General features: G+C 42.6%; 1 protein-coding gene across 6 annotated transcripts in view; it reads left to right on the forward strand.

Moving 5' to 3' along the window:
- Positions 1 to 17,002, forward strand: part of BICC1 (BicC family RNA binding protein 1) — a 234,576-nt gene extending 217,574 nt beyond the window's left edge. For all 6 annotated transcript variants that reach the window (XM_083149110.1, XM_083149109.1, XM_083149106.1 and 3 more), the window contains 2 exons: positions 2,150 to 2,249; positions 14,696 to 17,002. In XM_083149110.1, coding sequence (XP_083005236.1) covers positions 2,150 to 2,249; positions 14,696 to 14,826 — 231 coding nt within the window. In that variant the 3' untranslated portion in view covers positions 14,827 to 17,002. The remainder of the gene's footprint in view (positions 1 to 2,149; positions 2,250 to 14,695) is intronic.
- Positions 17,003 to 23,290: the final 6,288 nt, after the last annotated feature.

Genomic DNA, 23,290 nt, shown 5'->3' on the forward strand with positions numbered 1-23,290 from the left:
CTAACCCCGGCGTCGTCCTTCAAAGGTGTTCCAGCTCCTGGGCCAATCAGAGTTTGCGGCCTGGGAGCCAATAACCGCAGCTGCCAGGCAGGCTGCAAGCTCTGAGTGGCTCATGAGCCAGCACTGTGTTTGAAATGGGCGAGAGCCCCCGGATGTGCGTTAGCTGAAGCACATGGGTCAAGGAACGGTGTCACCCTTTTGAAGGGTTATACCCAGGTGTGGGCCACACCCCGCTAGTCAGGTCCTCACGGTTGCAGCATCAATTTTGATTTAAAAAAAAAAAAAATCCGGTACTTATGTAATATCTGGGTGCCCGATTTTTTTGCATCGCATGCAATATAGTGGCATATAATTCATGTGATGCGATTTTTCATTGTAAAGACCAGATTTTTAATTGTATAGTCACCCATGGGTAATTTCATACCCCCACGCTTCGGGCTCGGTGGCTCGCTGCTCTCGCCACACTATATAAAATCAACACCATGCGTAGTTGGATAGTGGGGGTATGAAATCACCCATTGTTGACTATACAATGAAAAATCGCATCGCATGCCTTAAGTAGTGGCATGCAATGAAAAAAATCGGGCGCCCAGATAATACATAAGTACCAAAAATCCTAAATGACAGCAGGGGGCACATGGTGGTATGGCATAAATATATCTATATTTCCACATACAGTATAACCAATGGATCATTTGCAATTCATCTTATATACTCTATTCACATACATATACTTATATTTTTTCTGAATTATTTGAAAAATGAAGTTCTAATTCCATTGATGCAGGGCACACCTAGTTATATGGTATTCTTGTTGGAAATACAGTTCAAAAATGTTTCAGACTAACCAAGGATATTTATTCTGGAACAAAAGCTTCTTTGTTTGGGTTGGAAACCGCAACTTTCATACCTCTTAAGCTTAAACATAATAGACTTGATTTGACCAAATAGGTTTTTCCAAGTTGAAATCTGGTTGCATTTCGCTTGAAGTGCACATATTTGGTACGTTTAAACCATTCTGCGGAGATTCATTTATGAAGTTAACCAGGGGACAAGATTTTTTTATTGGCTGCCCTACTGTTATGGATTTGTGTTTATTTAATACAGATAGATTTATACAAATGCATACATACTGTATGCAGGGAATATAGATAGCCAGCAGAATAATTGCTTCTGCTCCTTTGCATGATGTTATAAGGATTCCTACAGGATTCCTTACTCTGTTGTTTGTTAAATGCCTTTATTTTTAAACGGTTTATTCTCAGAACTACAGTCCTGTATGGATTATAGCCAATGTACTAAATGCGGCAATTTTCAGAGGTTTGCTGCAATCTCCCATATATATCAAGCTGTGCGAAGCAAAACTTTCCCGTACGCATGCCCAGTAGGAGCTTGTGGGATTATTTTCTTGGAAATCACTGGAAAGAGATCAGTCCCCCTGCTGGTGGCTTGCTTAGAGGCTGACCGCCACAAATGCGTATTAGGGAGAGCTTTTATCAGACCTGTTCTGTGCATAATTATTCATGCATATGGTATGAATAAATGCCCTTATGCATGCAATAAGTGGCTAAGTTGTAAAACCCTATACATTACTCATTGTGACAGACTCATGTTCAGCAAAGAGACGCCCTTTGCTAGAAGAGTGTCTCAGATCTTGGCGCGCCAAAAGGGTATGTTTGATGTGACTACTGCAATAATGCATAAGGACACTCTGTATTCTGATTTTTTTTTTTTTTTTATTAAAGTGGTTTCTGTTATTCTTGTCCACACTTTTATATTTAAAGTAAATATTAACTAGGTGGTTATTCCTAGTTGAGCTTTTCTCCTCAAGTGGTTAAGGTGAATAGCAAATCTGTTATAAACTGATGCCTGATGTGTGATTGGGGATTGAATGAGCCACCTTTTTGCTACCACACTCAATAGGGTGCTAGATAGAACTCAAGATTTGCTAGGTAGTTATATCCTTCTTCTAAAACTTTGCAAATAGAGGGTGAGATGTCTCAGCCTCACCCGATGCAGGTGCTTGGGAAAAGACTATTGATGCTGTGTAACAGAGTTAATATAAATATCTTGAGTATAAACAAGATATTAATATCATGAGGGTATTGTATGATAATCAGTGACCAAAATAGCCTTCTTTTTGCTCTAGATTGATTTACAGACATTCCTCACATTGACGGATCAGGACCTAAAGGAACTTGGCATAACGACGTTCGGTGCACGGAGGAAAATGTTGCTGGCTATTTCAGGTAACACCAAATGCATCTCGGGACCCGTTAATCTACCATCCTTTTCCTTAGTGAGTTGAAGTAACTGTAGATGTAACGGGTGTGGTATAGGGGTCCGACAGTCATTATCCCGACAGTCGGGATCCCGACTGCCCGGACCGAGACAGCATGGTGAGTGCAACTATGCCCCTTACAGGCTCGCTGCGCTCGCCACGCTGCGGGCCAGTCTCTATATGAGCCACCTATTCTATTCTCCCTCTATGGGGGTTGTGGACCCCCACGAGGGAAAATAGCTGACGGCCGTCGTGAACCTGGCTGTCAGTGTATTGACAGTCGGGATCCCAACGTCGGGTGAATGATCCCAACGGATCCTGACTGTCGGGACCCCGTCCGGCACCCGATGTAACGCCCACTGTTGCAGCTATGTCTATATTAGCAGACACTGCATCATCATTACAGATAATGCTGCTGAACTAGTACTGAATACTACTGAACTAGTGGTTTAAAAAAATTGGGGTCATGCACTAGCTTCACTAGATAGAAGCACTCAACATTGATAATGGTTTTCTGATCTTAATTGGTGTTAGGGGCATAGTGGTCAGTATATTATATTGAGTCGACATTTTGACCGTCGGCATAATGCATGTCGATATTTTGACTGTCAGAAATATACTGGGGCATAGGCTACTAGATAAGGTCAATTGCTCAATATAGCTGCCGGGATCTTAGTGTGCATGTTTTCCTCTATGATGTGATGATGAGGCGTAATAAATGCCACTGCAATTATGAGCTACATTAATCTTTAAACACGTGTGTTTATCTGTTGTACAATGGCAGTAAGCTATTGTACTGGTCCCCTATATTTTTGCATACATTCTACTATTAGGGTTTCTTGGTTCCTGTTTGCAAAATAATGTTGGAGCTGCAACATTCAAAGTTTTCAACACTTCCTCACAAAGGGGTCAGTCCATTTAGCTGCAGTGATCTCGCGGATGCAAGTCATCCCGGCAGCAACCACACTTTACGGCAGCCGAGATTAACACAAAAGTGCTATCTGTCCCGTAGTGCTCCGGAAACTTTTGTGCAAAGTTAGGCTAATATCAGCCTGCAATGAGTGCAAGGTCAGGTGCCATTGCTGGTTAAAACGCTGCATCAACGGCACATTGCACACATGTACAATAGGATTGACCACATAATAAAGGCCAGCATTAGCCCATTTGATTTGCAATACCTTGTTACCTGGTGGTCCTTTGTGTATATAAAAATACCCATATATTTTTTTTTCTACAACTCTGCTCGTCTTTCTTTGGGTGCTTGATGGCTGATTATAAGAGTGCAAGTCTTTTTGTCATTTCCCCAAACTGACCGTGTACATAATGAGTAGATTGTCATCAGAAAAATACTGTTTTGTTAAAACACACACACACACAAAAACGTGAGACGTAGAAGCGAGAATGATGTGAGTTGGGCCATCCATGTTCTGGCTGACGTTAGTAGTTGGTGCAGGCTCAAGGACAGCACACCCTGGCCTGCAGAGGTCACAATGATCTTATGGATTAGATCACTTTCTGGTCCTTGACTTGTTTGAAGCCACCTGCAGCAACATTGGGCCAATTTGCAGTTATTGTTGGCGATACTGCCATGTGTGGCCAGCATTGTTTTCCTGTGATGAAAAGCCTTTTACAGGAAGCACTGCACTAAGTGTAACGCTGTTTTATTCTTGGTCTTGGAATATAAGTTTACACAGTGCCTCCACCCCAAGCAGTGTCTTATGTAACAATGCAATTAAATATATATATAGTTGGTGACAACTATCTGGGTGAGCTTGGGGAATCACCCGAAATAATGATCTGTAGGATTAAACAATTGAACAATTTATTTATACCTCTGTTGCTAATACACACAACAAGTTATATCCTACAATACCGGTCCCCGGTTGATAACAGCATATATACATATATCGCCAATCATAAGCACAGCTTTATTTTACAGGATCAGGAACTTCAGGAGACGGATATCATATTCCTCCTGAATGACTCCTAAAATAAATAGTTATCCAACTTTAACAGATATGGCTGCAACCAATAACCAAAGTATACATTGAATACACTTAAAGGTAAACTCTCATCATTTCATCCTCTATTGTCATACAATCCCACCAAAATTTCAGGGTTCAGCTCAGAATTATTATTGCGCAATAATGTATGTACCAACCTTGTGCACAATATATATATACTGGAAAAACTAGTCAAACTGTAAGCGCATGCATGTGTTTAGTTTTCTTTTGTTAGGATTCCTTGCGGAGCCACTTATTTAATGTTCCTCCCCAACAACAGTTTATTACCTGAGTCCTGTAAGGTAAGTGTGCTGAGGAAACAAAGTGCCTCTGGGTGCAATATATCAGTATAAGGTATTTGTAATCCACATCAAGACTATAAAGAAGAATTTATCCTGCGAATCCTGTGGTCAAACTATGTCGGTTACTGAGCTCTTCCCCTGACGCTGCACCTTGTAGGGTGTAAACAAACTGCACTTGGATCCAGCCTCATATACTTCTCTTCTTATTATATTATCCTGGCGGTGGCTGCTGAATATACAGTATAAACCATCTGTCACAGTCTATCACAGAGTTAGTACATCCATGAACAAATTCGCCCACAGCAGTAATAATGACAGTATCTGGATTATACTAAATAGTGACAAAGGTATCCTGAATGACAATGAATAGTTATGTATAACTTTCAGCGTGGGACCTAGGCACTTTCCGGTAATAATCTCAATATAGTCAGCGATAGATGCTTCTGCTGTGAGGTAGAGTGACAGACTTAATATTGATTATATACTTTGTATCCACTGAGCCTTGCTCTCCACAGATAGAGGATAGTCCTACAGTACTATATGACAGGCTCCTCTGACACCTTCCGCTACCTTTTGCCACTTTACAGTGTAATATATCCTGCTAGGATGGGACTTTAATGTGATTTCACAGAATGCATATATAGTGCGAATATTTATGTCACATGTGCTTCCTCTGCTTCTCTTAGCTATATATACATATTATGCAGCCTGTCGTGCCATCCTTATTTCACTGGTGCTTTAGCCTCTTCACTCAGATGTATATTTATAATATGCAGGATGAAGGTTAATAGTCTGCTTCTGGGTGTACCTGAGAACCTATCTGCAGGAGGATAGATGTAGCTGATGTGCTCAATTTCTCCCTCTCACTCAGTGTCACAGTATGGCCAGCAATATATATAATGCTCCTGCTCAGTGTGTATGGTGAGGGATGTCCCTCCCTTAATTTCTAATATGGGAGGGTCTGGAGCAGAACTCACCATCCCCTTTCTATGGTAAGCTGACACTTTCCTCAGCTCCCCAGCTTCTCTGTGTCACACGGAGGTAGCCATGTAATATCCCCGCGGCAACAGTTAATACTTCACCCAGCAGCAGGGTGCTTCTCTCTCACCACTCTCATCAGAGAGAAATCTCCAGAAACTTCCCCAGCTTCCCCTTTTATAAACTCCTCTTCAGCGGGCAACTGAACTACAGCCCATGCGCACGCCAACTTTATTTAACTCTCTCTCGGGTACAATCAGTTCGCTCTGAAATATCTCCCCCAACTGTAAAGAGATTGGCACATTCCCTTAACTCTTTCATTTGTATAGACGAATCCACTGTAGAGAATGAAGGGGTGCTTCCCTTCTACCACCTCTTTCTCACTTATAGGTAGCCATAAAGCCTTTTCTACGAAAAGTCCTGCTTATAATATTCTCTCTGTGAGAGGGACATACCAAATACATTCTATTATAGTCTCCAAGAAACATATAAAGATAGTAGTCCACATACATAGAAGTATATTTATCTATATCACTCCCAAACAGGGTTTACATTTCTCCCCCTGGTGATCAAGTTGGTGAATGTCTGCATAATCCACCACTTGATCTCCATTTACATGTAATTTCATTATGAATTATTACATATTAAAGCACTCCCAACTTTGAATATAACAACAGTTTACTGCAATACCTCCAAAATAGGGCCATGAGTATACAATGCTCGGGTGTATCACTCTATCTACAACTGTAGGACACCCTAATTGGTCATACGTTAACATTCGTGTAGGTCTTCGCACTCTGGCTGGTAGAGGAGGTTCACTTAGATAATCATTTACAGAATTTTCACTCCCCCAACTCTCTTCTGGGAATTCATTGTGCTCAGTGAATTCTGGCTCTCTGGTTATGGCCAAAGGAGTTTCTGCATCGGTCAGTTTATTAGAGTCCAATTCCCCCGTAGCTGCTGGCAGTGTATTTCCATCTCGGTAGAAATATCCTATATCTGGGTCAAGTTCATCATCTTTGGCATTTTCAGCGAATGGACATTCGGAAAAGGTAAGTTTATTTTTAACAGAAGTTGGAGCCGATTCAAGACCCTCTTTATCCTCACTGGATGGAAACGCAATGTCCTGAGTAATGGGTAACAAATGTTGGCGATGATAGGTAAGTACAGGTCCGTTGTCATTTTCAGGGACGATCTGATACACGGGTATATCGGGCAATTTCTTTACTACCAGATAAGGGGTATCTCTCCATCGATTTTCGAGTTTCTGTTTGCGAGGACATCCCAGTCTCTTAAGAAGGACACGATCTCCAGGCATTAACACGTGTTCCTTCACTTTTCTATCATAGATGCATTTATTTTTGTCATTTTGTTTCTGCGCGGATGCTTTGGCTAGATTATAGGCTTGATTCAGGTCCTTTCTCAGATTGGATACATACTTAGAATGCGAGGGTGCCTTGACCGTGGAGGGAGAGATGCCCAGGCTAATGTCAATGGGGAGTCGTGCCTCTCGGCCAAACATTAACAGATAGGGTGAAAACCCCGTGGCCTCATTCCGGGTACAATTGTAGGCATGGACTAGATGGCAGATATATTTTTTCCATTGCATTTTTTGTTTTTGGTCTAAGGTTCCCAACATATTTAAAAGAGTTCGGTTAAAACGCTCGGGTTGTGGATCCCCTTGAGGATGATATGGAGTGGTTCTGGATTTCTTGATCCCACAAACCAGGCATAGCTCCTTGATTAGATGACTCTCGAACTCTGGTCCACGGTCTGAGTGGATGCGAGCAGGAAGACCGTAATGTACAAAGAATTTTTCCCAGAGGGTTTTAGCTACAGTGAGTGCTTTCTGATCTGGTGTCACAAATGCTTGCGCGTAGCGAGTGAAATGATCAGTGATGACCAGTATATGGTGATCTTGTCCCTTTGGACCTTGCAACGAAAGGAAGTCTATGCAAACAAGATCCATAGGTCCAGAACTCTGGAGACTGACCAGACCAGCGGCATGTTGGGGTAAGGTCTTCCGCAAAATACAATTCCGACAATCTTGACAGTGCTTTTCAATGTCTCTATTCATCAATGGCCAATATACTCGTTCCGCTATTAAATGTCGAGTTTTGTCATACCCCAAATGTCCATGTTGATCATGCAGTGCACTCATCATCATAGGTACCATTTCAGCCGGTAACACTAGTTGTTCTTTATAGCTTCCATTAGAATTTTTAGTTAGACGGTACAGAATCCCTTTTTTAACCACTAAGTTTTTTAATTGTCGCTGCAACACTTTGAGCTTTAAAGTCAATGGTAAGGATCCTGGAATGTACTGTGTGGTTTGTAACTGGCGTAACATTTCTCCTATCTCAGGGTCACTCTGCTGGGCTTTGCGGATCTGATCTTTGGACATCTTGGGTAATTCTCTCATTTCCTCATTTGTAATCCAACAATACATCAGTGGAAGTGCCTTTCCTGATGCTCCCAGTGCACTGACCTGTTCCGACATCGTTTGACTGATACACGATACGTGGTGGCATAACCCTTGCAACGCCGGAGCTGGTAATTCAATCCAGTCGTCATTCTCACTGGTAGTGCTAGGGCAGGGTAATCTAGACAATGCGTCGGCATCAATGTTATTGATGCCAGGTTTGTATTTTAAACTGAAGTTATAATTGGATAAGGCCGCCAGCCACCTATGCCCGGTGGCATCCAGCCTAGCTGAGGAATGGATGTAAGTCAAAGGATTATTATCGGTATGCACAACGAATTTGACTCCATACAGGTAGTCGTGGAATTTTTCCACAATGGCCCATTTGAGGGCCAAAAACTCCAGCTTGTGGACAGCATAGTTCTTTTCACTGCTAGACAGGCTTCTACTGACATAGGCAATTGGTCGCAGAACTTTGTCTTGCCACTGATATAACACCCCTCCGATACCATCCAAGGATGCATCAATATGCACTTCGTAAGGCAACTCAGGGTGTGCATAGGCTAACACAGGAGAGTGGGTTAGCTGGTATTTTAATTTTTTGAAGGCGGTTTCACAAGCATCGGTCCATCTTTCTCCGAATTCTTCGTGTGGATGATAGTACTCTCCAGCAGTATATCGACGTTTCCCCTTGCTACCAACCGGGGGGTAGCCTTTGGTCAGATCAGTAAGGGGTCGTGTTATGGTGGAATAGTGTGGAATGAATCTTCGATAGTACCCACTGAATCCTAGAAAAGAGCGTAAGTCCTTAAGTTTCTCTGGTCTAGGCCATTCTTGCACTGTTGCCACCTTATCAGGGTCAGTGGCTATTCCATTTCTGCTCACCACATGTCCCAAATACTTGACGGTGGTTTGACATAACTGACATTTGTCAATGGATAACTTCAATCCCCTCTGGTGTAACCGCTCTAGCACTTTCAGTAACCGATGGTTATGCTCTTCCAATGTCTTTCCGAAGACTATGACATCATCAAGGTAGACTAATACCTCCCGATAACACATATCTCCAATCACTTTTTCCATTGTTCGCTGGAACGTAGCAGGGGCACCTTTGATTCCTTGTGGCATTTTTAAGAACTCGAAGAACCCAATGGGACAAATGAAAGCGGTTTTGGCACAATCATCAGGGTGCATAGGAATTTGATAGTATCCAGATCTTAAATCGAGCACAGAAAACCATTGACTCCCTTGGAGACAATCGAGAGCCTCTTCTACTTTGGGTACCGTATACTGGTCTTCAATGGTACGGTTGTTAAGAGTCCTGTAATCTATACATAGCCTGATATCCCCATTTTTCTTTCTGGCCACAACGATGGGCGAAGCATACGAACTCTGTGACTCCGTAATAACATGTGTTTCAAGCAAGTACTTCAGGTGAAGTCGTACATCTTCAAAGTCAGCGGGTGCCAATCTTCTAGACCGTTCTCGAAATGGAGTGTCATCGTTCAGTCGGATTCTGTGTTCAACTCCAGTAGCGGTCCCTAGATCCCAATCACTGAATGAAAATACAGACTCCAGTACTTTCATCTTCTGGATAAGTTGTTCTTTTTCCCGTTCAGGAATATCACTTCCCTTAAAGCATTCTTCTATCCTTTCCTTGAATACAACACCTTTAACTCCAGTCGGCTGATGGGGATCAGAGTAGTTCGGGTGAACCACAGAGTTGAAAGAACTGGCATCTTTAAGTGTGGGGTGTGGATTTAGCTTGTCTTGCTGCATACACCATTTGGATAAGGTCTTGAACATGTGTGAATTTGTACCCACAATCACTGAGACGGCTTCTTGTCCCGAGGGGGAATTAGGACACACTAATGCTAGAAAGGGTATTGGGGGTTGATGTTCAGAATTATGGTCCATAAATTGAATCTGGGTGGTCACATAGCCCAAATAGGGGTATTTTTGTTGGCTCAATCCCCAAATTATGAGTCCATCAATGGGATTTATTGGTTCATTAGGCAAATGTTGCTGATACCAGCTTTCGAAGATTATCGAGACTTGTGACCCACTGTCCAGTAACACTTTACAATAATGTCCATTAATTAAAGCTGGTACCATAGGAGCTTCGCCTACAATACCGCCCTGCAGTGAATGGTACCACATGGTGTTCCCCATCGAAGTTACATCAATTAATTGGGAGTCGGTGCGGGGTTCAACGACGTCCCCTGCCAGTTTTCCGACTGAGGGGATGTTCTAGACTCCGTACTATTCGATCTTCTATTATATCCACCTCTCTGGGTACATTCAAAGCTGCGGTGCCCCATCTGACCACATCGGTAGCAAGTGAAATTTCTTTGGGTATCCATTCGTCGATTGTACCCTCTTCCACGGCTCATATTCACTCCTGCTGCTTCTACAGTGACGGGAGTCTGGACTTTAAGGAGTTGATCTAATTTTTTATTCTGCTCCTCTAGAAGCTGGCACAACCGATCCGATACCAGGGGTACCTCAGGAACTGGAATTACTACCTTAACTCTTTTCAGGCTTTGCTCCCGGTGTTCAATCTGGACTTCTTCCCACTTCACTTCTTTTATTAATTCGCTGAGGGTGGGAGCGGTAACTGCCGACATACAACACCTCAGCCGCTGAGCTACTGGATTTGAAGTTAATGCTCCCCGTAATACGTACTTCAGTCGTTTTTCATCCACCTCAGTTCCTTGGATCCCTCCTTTATCCAACAACTTGTACACGATCTTGTTAATGCGATAAATATAGTTGGTAAGAGTTTCATTTGGTTCTTGATATGTGTGGTTGAGTCTTGATAAGATATCCCCTACATCCTCTAAGGTGCCAAAAGAGTAGTCCAATGCATCGAAATAATCTTGAAGAGTGGCATTACTATTACTCCTCCGGGTGGCTTGGATAATTCCCATTGCAGGCCCTCTGAGGCTTTCAACAATTCTTTGTTTTTTCACATGTTCCGGGCATCTCCACTCTTCTGAATGTTGGGTGGCTGTTTCCTTCCATACCTCGTAACTCTCTTCCCCAGCGGGGACAGGGATGAAGCCAGAGAAGATTCGTAACCTTCTGTATCCCCCCTCGTAATGCCACCTCTCGAGCTGACTGACCACTCTATCCATTGCTGTATCTACAGAAGGATCTTGTGCTTGCTCACGATTTCTATTGGGACTGTTGGTTAATTCACAGCTTCTTACTCCATCACCAGCCTGGGTTCCATAACTTTCTGCGATGATCTCTCTCTGATCTCCCAGAGGAACGGTCGGCCATATGAGTTTCCATCGTTGGTGTGGTAGCTGAGAAGTTATAATCTGGGCCGGTATTAAAGTAGCATCTAATTTGTTTAAATTAGTAATTAATATGGCACACACTTCATCTCCTCCATCTCTCTTCTTCTTATCAATTAACTTGGGTCTCCGGATTCCATATATTTTGTCCACTTCCTCCAATATTTCTTCATCTGACATGCTGTCGAAATTGCCTGCAATCACAAAACTACCGTCCATAGGTAACCCATGGGTCTGACTCCACTCCTGTACATACTGGTTACTCAGACCTTCCATAGTGATGTGTGGATCTCAGCAGTGCCTCCAGATGTAACGCTGTTTTATTCTTGGTCTTGGAATATAAGTTTACACAGTGCCTCCACCCCAAGCAGTGTCTTATGTAACAATGCAATTAAATATATATATAGTTGGTGACAACTATCTGGGTGAGCTTGGGGAATCACCCGAAATAATGATCTGTAGGATTAAACAATTGAACAATTTATTTATACCTCTGTTGCTAATACACACAACAAGTTATATCCTACAATACCGGTCCCCGGTTGATAACAGCATATATACATATATCGCCAATCATAAGCACAGCTTTATTTTACAGGATCAGGAACTTCAGGAGACGGATATCATATTCCTCCTGAATGACTCCTAAAATAAATAGTTATCCAACTTTAACAGATATGGCTGCAACCAATAACCAAAGTATACATTGAATACACTTAAAGGTAAACTCTCATCATTTCATCCTCTATTGTCATACAATCCCACCAAAATTTCAGGGTTCAGCTCAGAATTATTATTGCGCAATAATGTATGTACCAACCTTGTGCACAATATATATATACTGGAAAAACTAGTCAAACTGTAAGCGCATGCATGTGTTTAGTTTTCTTTTGTTAGGATTCCTTGCGGAGCCACTTATTTAATGTTCCTCCCCAACAACAGTTTATTACCTGAGTCCTGTAAGGTAAGTGTGCTGAGGAAACAAAGTGCCTCTGGGTGCAATATATCAGTATAAGGTATTTGTAATCCACATCAAGACTATAAAGAAGAATTTATCCTGCGAATCCTGTGGTCAAACTATGTCGGTTACTGAGCTCTTCCCCTGACGCTGCACCTTGTAGGGTGTAAACAAACTGCACTTGGATCCAGCCTCATATACTTCTCTTCTTATTATATTATCCTGGCGGTGGCTGCTGAATATACAGTATAAACCATCTGTCACAGTCTATCACAGAGTTAGTACATCCATGAACAAATTCGCCCACAGCAGTAATAATGACAGTATCTGGATTATACTAAATAGTGACAAAGGTATCCTGAATGACAATGAATAGTTATGTATAACTTTCAGCGTGGGACCTAGGCACTTTCCGGTAATAATCTCAATATAGTCAGCGATAGATGCTTCTGCTGTGAGGTAGAGTGACAGACTTAATATTGATTATATACTTTGTATCCACTGAGCCTTGCTCTCCACAGATAGAGGATAGTCCTACAGTACTATATGACAGGCTCCTCTGACACCTTCCGCTACCTTTTGCCACTTTACAGTGTAATATATCCTGCTAGGATGGGACTTTAATGTGATTTCACAGAATGCATATATAGTGCGAATATTTATGTCACATGTGCTTCCTCTGCTTCTCTTAGCTATATATACATATTATGCAGCCTGTCGTGCCATCCTTATTTCACTGGTGCTTTAGCCTCTTCACTCAGATGTATATTTATAATATGCAGGATGAAGGTTAATAGTCTGCTTCTGGGTGTACCTGAGAACCTATCTGCAGGAGGATAGATGTAGCTGATGTGCTCAATTTCTCCCTCTCACTCAGTGTCACAGTATGGCCAGCAATATATATAATGCTCCTGCTCAGTGTGTATGGTGAGGGATGTCCCTCCCTTAATTTCTAATATGGGAGGGTCTGGAGCAGAACTCACCATCCCCTTTCTATGGTAAGCTGACACTTTCCTCAGCTCCCCAGCTTCTCTGTGTCACACGGAGGTAGCCATGTAATATCCCCGCGGCAACAGTTAATACTTCACCCAGCAGCAGGGTGCTTCTCTCTCACCACTCTCATCAGAGAGAAATCTCCAGAAACTTCCCCAGCTTCCCCTTTTATAAACTCCTCTTCAGCGGGCAACTGAACTACAGCCCATGCGCACGCCAACTTTATTTAACTCTCTCTCGGGTACAATCAGTTCGCTCTGAAATATCTCCCCCAACTGTAAAGAGATTGGCACATTCCCTTAACTCTTTCATTTGTATAGACGAATCCACTGTAGAGAATGAAGGGGTGCTTCCCTTCTACCACCTCTTTCTCACTTATAGGTAGCCATAAAGCCTTTTCTACGAAAAGTCCTGCTTATAATATTCTCTCTGTGAGAGGGACATACCAAATACATTCTATTATAGTCTCCAAGAAACATATAAAGATAGTAGTCCACATACATAGAAGTATATTTATCTATATCACTCCCAAACAGGGTTTACATAAGGTTTCAGAGAAAATAGCTGTTTGTACAGATTTCCCTATGCCTCTTAGCTAATACGTTGCATCAAGTTTTACTTGCGTAGTGCCAAAGTTCTGCGAAGGAAAGCGAAGTCTGGTTGAATATAGTGCTGAAGGATTTTTATGGTGGATAAAAAGTTGGAAGTGAGATAAAACACATTATTAATGATGGGTGAAAAGAAAACTTTTAACATTTATATAGATTCATCATACTCTGCAACAGTTTGCAGTTGTAAACAAAAAATAAGGTTATAAACAATGAGGAACGTGCGCTCGGCTTGCACATTTACAATTTATGGGGCATTTGGAGAGTTTTTAGGGAATAATCTCTACAAGTGAGGTACTACAAGGGAAAAGGAGCCTTCAGGTTGGCCGTGGGGGGACTGTGTGCAGTCACTGGATCAGTTATGGTAGGTGCCTTTCGGACTGTGGTTTAAAACTCCTAACAGTCCTTGTTTTAAGGATGGCCATACTTGAACAAAGGTGACTTAAGTACCACGGGTATTAATTTAGCCATCTGTACTTGTGCATGGATATCAATAAAACCTTTGTGTGCCTTAGACTGGTTTGAAAACGCTAAGTTATGGGTGAAGATTGAGAAGTATTTGAGAAGTTGGTTCCAATTGAGGCACCTTCTTTTGTGGTGTAAGACAATAGGTTTTCCCTGTGGGACAATTTATAATCAGAACTAGCAAACCAGTTTTAAGTGACTGACAGTTTATAGACAAACTTACAGGTGTTTAGTGTTCGTTTAAGATTCCCCACAGCCCAAGCCAAATTTACCATTTGAGCATTAGTGGAGAACATAATTTATTACCATTTATCCAGGCAGCATGAGCCAGAGTTGGTTAACAAAAAACATTTAAACCATCTTCTTCTATCCTTTTACATCAGAGCTGAATAAAAACCGAAGAAAGCTTTTTGAGCCAAGCAGTATACGATCTACATTCTTGGAGGGAGGAGCCAGCGGTAGACTTCCACGCCAATATCACACGGACATTGCCAGTGTCAGCGGCCGCTGGTAGCAGTCAGCGGGATCACCTGACTATAAGTGCAGAGAAGGTCTTTACTGACCGGTGGACAGACATCGCTGAAAATTCTTATTTTTACCATCCGCACTTTAACGTCAAGGTACCACGGACCAAAGCAATGTGTTAGCACAAGTACACGTTCTCTTAAAACACTTGTGTAGTCATTCAGAACACCAAATGTGGGATATGTTTTGTACGACTATGTAGACTGGACCGAATTGCAATAGCAAAAAAAAAAATATTGATTTTATGTTTTAGTATTTTATGTATAACATTATATGCACTGAAATTTTACCTTTACTGAATGAAGAATTAATCTCTCAGATATTCGAGGGCAAGACTTAATGGTTTTATGTGAAGAAATTTTCTAGTACTCAATAATAATAATAATCAAAACGTTTCTGCACTTTACATGCTCCCAATTTTGTCTCCTGTGGAAATGTCATGTTTTTTCTCTTGCCATGTAACGCAGTTTATCTCCTCAATCATAGCCCGATACATTTATAGTACAGTAACTACAATGTTATCATCTGTATGTAAAGTGTTTGAACTCTGCATTTGAATCCTGGAAACTGGGAGCCATTGTACGAGAATCTACTTTCTGGTAGATTTTTTTTAATCTCTTATTTAATAGTGTCCGAACGCTTACATTGAAGCAGGCTCACTGTAACAGACAACTAGGATCATTGTGGACTGTAGTTTTTCTTTGCAATCCCCATAATGTCAAAGCTGATTTATGGAATAGGCGATGAACTATGCAAAGTAATCCATTTATTTATAGCAGAGGTTCCAACTCATCTCCTTAACTGTAGGTTAGATATTTTTCCGTCATAGTGAAGATCTGTGATCAAGATCTGAACAATTCCTTTGGCTTTCTTTTCACATTGGCAATGCAGACATCTAAGCAAGTTCATGTAAGCAGTGCATTTTGGGGGGGATAAAATTTTGTATCCATAACCAAAGGTGAAGATCATTGATTTACAACTAAAATGCATCATCTGCATCCATTATTCTAATCCGTTTTATACTGTGAAAACTCAAGGAAGCCTTAAATGTTAAAGTTACTGTGCCATAACCGCCACGGTCTTAAACTAGAAAGGGCATCACATGTTGCCTCGTTTTAATAATGTACTATTGTCTTTCCAGTAGGAAGTTAACTGATTACGTTTTTGGATAACCATATTTAACTTGTACTGTAAACTAGCTTTGACTGTAAAGAAGAGCTGTTTCAGATATTCCTGATCTCTGAAGCCTTAAGCACAAAAGTGTGGTGCTACACCAGAATCGACCTAGACAAGTGCTCTTCATCAGTCTGAAAGCATGGTACGGTGAATAAGCGTTCTAGAACACTAAAGACAACGATTGCTCTCATGATTAACATGCCACACAACTATTTGCACACAATGGGAATGTTTCTATTTTATTTTTTTGAGATATATGTGTATATATATATTTTTTATTTGCTGCACCAAATTACATTTATGGGCATAAGCAATGCAGCAAATCACTATTGAGCGGTGAGTTTAGGGCTTTGTACACTACACTTGGTGAACCACTTCCTTCCTTTTACAAATTTTGTGGTGTTAATACTAGTCAATTTTTTTGCCAATGGATCTCTTTTTTAGGAGACGTACATTTTAATTACACACAGATGGGTACTTTTATATACTTTTTATATAAAAATAAATGGTGTTTCCCTTTATATAGTATAGCTTTGTTCAAATTCTCTGTTTGACTTGTACTTTGGTTATAGTTTTAAATAATAGTGTGGCATGGGAATTTTTTTTTTTTTTTTTAATCACCCGAATGGTACTGCAAGGGTAATCGGAAATACATTGTTTGTACAATAAATATATATTCTAGAGATTTCTTCTTACTATTTTTTAAAATCTCGTTCTAGAACGGGACGATACAAAATGACAGTGTTGGTCAGTGCAATATGCACGCAGTTAAAGTTGTTGCATCCCAATGTTTGTTACTTTTATGTTGTGCCTTGAGAGTGACAAGTTATCTGTAAATGTAGAACAGATACAGATTGTACATCAGTTGGGGGCTTGACAATTTTTTTTTTTTTTTTTACTTTTTTTTAATTAAATGTGGATTTAAAACCATTAAAATGGATTTTTTAACTAATTGTGTTATGTTCAAGAAAATAAATGTATAACCCCCATTTCGTGAGATGTGTGTTACTTCCATTCACATGCCACTAACTGGAATCTTACATGCTGTTTTGTCTTCATTGAGGCACTACAATACATTTACTATTTAAAGCAGAAATGATTATTTACTTGTAAGCTCATTGAACCGTGCTTAGTAATTCCTATGCAGACTTGCCTACTCTCCTAAAAGCTGCAGAATAGAGATGCACATTATTTTTGTGGTAGCCCCCCCCCCCCCCCCAAGCCCTGGAGGAGTAGGCAAATCTCCCAAATCCTGACTGCTTCATAGTGAAGTGGGCAAGGATGGTGTAACATTGATCAGCAATTGCGAGGGACCGTGGGAAAGAAGCGAGACTAATGACTAATTGCCTAATTTGGCTCCACCTCCTCACAGTGGACATGCTCATTGCAGGTATTTCTCTGTGTTGGGGGTGGGGTTTTATTACGAGCCAGTTTGGCCCGCCTCCCAAAGTGGTCTGAAGTGTCTCCTTGAGGTCTTCTCCCGCAAGTATGCCCATATGGCTATTTCAATGTATAATGCAGGTCTTAATAATGTCCACTAAAATTAGTATTAACATAGTTCGCAGACAGGTCCGCTGCTAGAAAAAGGTGGCAATACTATGCAGTGTACTAGGCAGGGGCGTAAGTAGAATATTGTGGGCCCCAAAGCAAAATCTTGGAAGGGCCCCCGCATGAGAAAAACACACACTTGAAAATAAAAACTATACTCAGCACTGCAGACTCAACCCATCAGCACCACTACATTGTGGTGCAGAGGAAGTTTTTAGCGGCTGAAGGAGAGAGAGGGATGCGGGGCAGTATGGAGGGAGTAAAGATACACAGGGCAGTAGGGGGAGGATAGGAAGATGTAGGAAGGGGATAGTGAGATACAAGGTGGTAGGGAGATGATAGATGGATAGAGAGATGCAGGGAGGGGACAGACGCAAGGCAGCAGGGAGGGGATAGAGCGGCAGGGAGGAGATAGTGAAATGTAGGGAGAGAGACAGTGTTGGTAGGCTTGTAATATTTATCTTTTATTTAATAATAGATGTAGGATGAAAGAGAGGGGGTAGATGCATAACACATGGCCTGAGCTTCCTGTACAATCTGCAGTGTTGTGCTGTGGCTGGCAAAGACCCCTCATGACCATAAGGAAGCCCTGGGAAGAGGAATGAAAAACCGGGGGGAGAGGGAGATCAGCCTACACCCAGCACTCTCACCTTATCTAAGTAGCTTAACTCACCCTCTGTCTTCTAGCATCTGCCCCTTGTCCCACCACTACGAGCAGAGCCATGTAAAGTATCTAGCTGGCTGGAGGGTGCAGTGGGTTCCCTCAGGCCCCCCCAAGCCGCTGGGCCCCATAGCAACTGCATCCCCTGCACCCTCTATAGTAATGTCACTGGTACTATGTGTTTCCACCACCAATGCTGTAGCTATGTTTTTTGCTACTCACAATACCCACATGCTTTAACTGCACATGTCATTTGTTTGCTTCTCATGCTATACATTGTGACTGGTATATTGCTGCCCTGCATGTGACACATTGGGGCAGATGTATTAAGCCTGGCGAAGAGATAAACTGAAGATAAAGTGGAAGGAAAATGCACCAGCCAATCAATTCCCAACTCATATTTCAAACACAGCTGATTGGTTGGTGCGTTATCTCCTTCCACTTTATCTCTTCACCAGACTTAATACGTCTGCCCCACATGTGGCACATTGTGATTGTTACCACTGTTCACTACCACACAAAGCAGCATTGTTCCCATAAATTATATACTGTAGTATCTTGGAGCCATGTGTTGTCATATAGTGGCACTGAGGCAGCCAGGAGCCTCCACTCTTCTCCATTATCGAAATATTCTGTTGCGCTCTTTGTGTGCACTGTGATCCACAGATAGAGCCACTGGCCGAGAGGTGATCCCTTCATTATTCTCTGGGGTGTGATGTCATATGCATGCAATGGTAGTTCAGGAGGGAGGGGGTGTTGTGGGCATTGTTAGGCACCCTCAAATCCCACGTGCTCCCTTCAAAAGTATATGCTTAGTTAAGGTGACTTTTAAGGAAATAGGAGATCAATGTTTCCACCAGTGTAATGCTCATGTCGGTGTGCAGCATTTTCATAAGACTATTGCTGTGTTGGGACAAAAGAGCAGCATTTCCTTTTTATCTTGTTGTGCTGGTTTAGAGCATCCTCACTTTACAGCACTGTGCTCAGAAAACTGCATTGTAAATGTCCATTTGACCTTTCTCTATAGAAGGTCTGTACAGGAGATCAAAAAATGACCACAGACTGACACACACCAGGTAAGATCCTAGAAAGAAGGCGAAACACGCGTTTACTACATTATTTCCCAGTCCCCCTCCTTTTCTCACTGATCACTATTCTGTGTTTTGTTACGGAGTTAAGCAGTTGTAATTGACTGCCGCTGCTATCAAAGTAGTTGATAAATGGACAAAAAGTTCTGCTCTGCACAAGTGTGACTCCAATCAGTCAGCAGAGAGAAGGTACTGACTGTGCGGCATACCTACAAAGCACAAAATAATATTTCTATGATGGGTAAATGTAGTGGGGGATAGAAGATAATGCCAGAGAAAGTGACGGGGAGAGGCAGTGGGAGACTGATGGAGGGTGACACCAGGCAGTGAGTGACTGGTAGAATGCTACAGGCAATGGGTGACACTGGGAAGAGATAGTGGGCCAGATGCACTAAGCTTCAAAAGTGATAAATTGGAGACAACCAACCAATCAGCTCCTGCCTGACATTTTTCACACAGTCTGTGACATGGCTGGTAGAAGCTGATTGGCTCGCTGTTTATCACTCTCCATTTTATCACTTTTGAAGCTTAGTGCATCTGGCCCAGTGTGTGAGATGGCGGACTGAGGAAGCCACAGGCGAAACGCGCCCCCGCCACCGCCAGCCGCTTACACTCTGACCATCTCCTACTCTCCAGAGGAACTACCGCCGGCAGCCGCATCCTAGAAACGCTATCACAGACAGGGGGACACCAGCGCGTAGAGGAGGTAACCCTCGCCGCAGCTCAGCTGAGCTTGCGAGCGAAAGACACTGCAGGTTCACACACCTGTCAGTCTACAGCTCCACGGAGCTACACAAACACTGGCCAATATACCCTTATTTTAGTATTTCAATTGTAAATTGTATTTAGGTACTTTATGCATGAATTGTGCGGGCTGCATATGTTAATGTTCAAGTCTCTCTCCTTTTTTGCGCTTAAACAGCCATTTTTCCACACAGCCCCAGGTGAACTGCATAAATGTCCAATTCCACAGGCGCTTCAGCCCTAATGGAGCCTACATAGCAGATACATGTAGCAACATGCACCTGTAAATAAGCAGTTATTTAACGTCTACCTCTATAGGTACAGGTGATTTTCACATGTTTACTTGATTTATGCCTGCATTTACAGATACTTGTTTCTCAGTTCTTGGGAGAGTGTGGGTAGCGTAATTCCTCATTAAGTGAGCCGATATTGCCATAATCTCACTCCTGTTTTTTGCTAACCATTACTTATTCTGTAGCTCTTGATTTGTCTATTTTCTTGATAGTAAATCAGTAAACAGTCTCCTTCATGTGTTTAAATTTGTGTGGGTACAGCTGAATCTGTGAATGCTGGACATAAACCTGCATTTTTGTCAGTCGATACATTGATGGGCACCTCTTGACCTCCAATTCAATAGGCAGCACAACAAAGTATATGGAGTGCCATCTAGTAATGCAGAATTGTAACAATATCATGTATCAATGCTAATATTGTTGAGTACAAAGTTTATAATTCACACTATCCATTTTAGATAAAAACCAGCCAGCAGACTGAAGTAGCTATTTAACACTATGGTAATTTGACTGTCCTATAGAATAAGGAATAAATCTGTTGCACCTTTCCAGGAGACAATCCATTTAATTAGAGGATCTTTAACAGATTGATTGCGACTTGGTACACACTGGGAATACCCAGAGTGGAGCTGGTTTTCAGCCACCCAGTGTATTCTAACATATTACATTTATAGATTATCATGTGTGTCTAACAAAAAGCTTTATCGCTCTTATTTTTCTCTCTTGATATATTCCCACTTTTTATTCTAATGTCTTTTCCAATGTCGGTTAGGTATCCATTCATTTGGGGCTCTCATCAGTGATTCGATGCTTGCAGATCTCTGAAAGCAGAAGTCCCTTTTAATGGTCAACAGACAACCTGTTACTGGGATCCACCCTCTCTGCAACACTCTCTCATCCATTCAGCCCGCGGTGTCTCCTTGCAATACTGAATAGCACCAAGGTGACTCACGGAACTGAATTGGACAGCAGAAGTGGACTTTAATAAACTCCCACATAACAACCAACCTGGTACTCTCATTCAACACTCAGTCCAATAGGTTACCCATATATCCCCACACAGGCTAGAATCCAGCGGTGCCTCGAAGGGGCCAGTTCACTAACCAGAGAGGAGACTCCTGGCGACTGGACTGGTAGGTAACTCAGACGGGTGATTGAATAGCAGACACTCAGGAGCCACCGGTTGTAGGAGTACTATTCACTGGTGTTACTTTTCCCTTTCTTATTATTCTTTCTCTATCCTCAACTACCAGACGAGGATTTTCTTTCGCACTTTCTCTTGTTCACCTGATCATAAGAGGCAGCAGATAACTTGATATTTCAATTAAGGAGCATGAGAGATGGTCAGAGTTTAAGCGGCTGAGCCATCAGTTGACAATTTGCTGAGGCATTTAATTTTATAAAATTTGTTGACAACAATACAGATAAAAACGATATCTTGCTGAGGCAATCAATATCAGAATGTGACACCATATAAGGTTGCATAATCGGACATAGCCATCGATATAGCATGTCTTTTATTGTTCGTTTGTCCATGTCTTATCTCTGTTATATGTGATGTCTTGTTTTTCATTCATGCCAATGGTGGTCACTGGGACAGTGGGGTGTGGGTGGAGCTTCAGCTACAGGCACCAAGTAGAATAAAGTTCTTCAAGTGCAGCCCAGGCTCCTCCTCCTCCACCACGCCCCTACAGGCTTCAGTTGTTTCTTGGTGCCTCAAGGCACAGGTACCATGGGACAGGGCTCCGTGCCCTGTCTGACATCATTTTTTTTCTTCTCTTTTTACACGGAGACAGCGTTACGCTGCTCCCCTGTGGCTGGCAGCGGCGCGCTGACTTCCATAGCCAGACCCGCCGCTCTCCTCATGACACGGAGGACGCCGCGCTCCACCACAGGTAAGCGGGCCCTCCATGTGAGGTGACGCGCGCACCAGGTTCAGGTGCGCACCGCTAGCGGTTGAGTCACCGGGCGGGGTGCAGCCCGGGTGACCCTGGCAGTGGCACCCAGTCTTTTCTGCGCGGCCACTAGACCACCAGGGAGCCGTACTGTGGAACGCCATTTTGGTTAATGGCGCAGGGCACTGATGGTTCCAGGGGAGGCGGGGCCTTGATCCACAGCTCCCCGCCTCCACGCTCAGAGCAGCATAACTCAGGTTTCCCGCCTGAGCTTAGCTTCCCCACGCCCCAGCAGCGTACTGAAGACGCCATTACGCGGGACTACACTGTGGGAGAAGTGCACCGGAATCCCTGCTCCTCTACACGCTACAGGAACAGGTTTTTCAGCAGCCCTCTGTACCTCAGTATTTAGCTGAGAGTCAGAGAGAATAGTGTCTTTTTTCTACTGTCATCCATCTGTATACCTTTATAGTTTCAGAGGGTGTTACTGTCCACTGTATTATTGTTACTCAGTGCACACAGGGCCTGTCTGTGTTAACATGACACAGAAAAACCCCAGAGCAAAGCCAGCTAGGGATTCACCTAAACTGCATGCTTATACATGCGCTAACTGTAAGGAGAATTATTCCTCCACACAGGAGCAAGCTGGTTTGTGTGAACGCTGTTCTGCACAGGACTCCCTGGGGGGCCCCTCAGTCCCAACACATGGGGAACCCAGTTGGGCTTCCACTCTCTCAGCAGCCATGAAGGAGTTAGCAACTCAGTTAGCTGCAAACAGAGAGTCTGCTGCGCAGCCATTACCAGCTCAGCCTGCTGTTGCTGCATCAGAGCCGGCCTGGGTACAGAGTTTATCCTCCTCTGTTCAGGATTTAGTCCAGGTGTCTGCTTCTCTGCAATCTGCATTGAGGGCTCCACCTAAACGCAAAGCACAAGCCCCTTTAGCCTCTAATCAATCAGATGCTGGATATGACTTGGACGACCAGGTGCAGGTCGACACAGACGATGATGCTGACATAGATGATGTTGACATAGATGAACCTGATAAGGA

The sequence above is a fragment of the Crinia signifera genome, chromosome 6, assembly GCF_055691185.1.
Source record: "Crinia signifera chromosome 6, ASM5569118v1, whole genome shotgun sequence".
Taxonomy (NCBI): domain Eukaryota; kingdom Metazoa; phylum Chordata; class Amphibia; order Anura; family Myobatrachidae; genus Crinia; species Crinia signifera.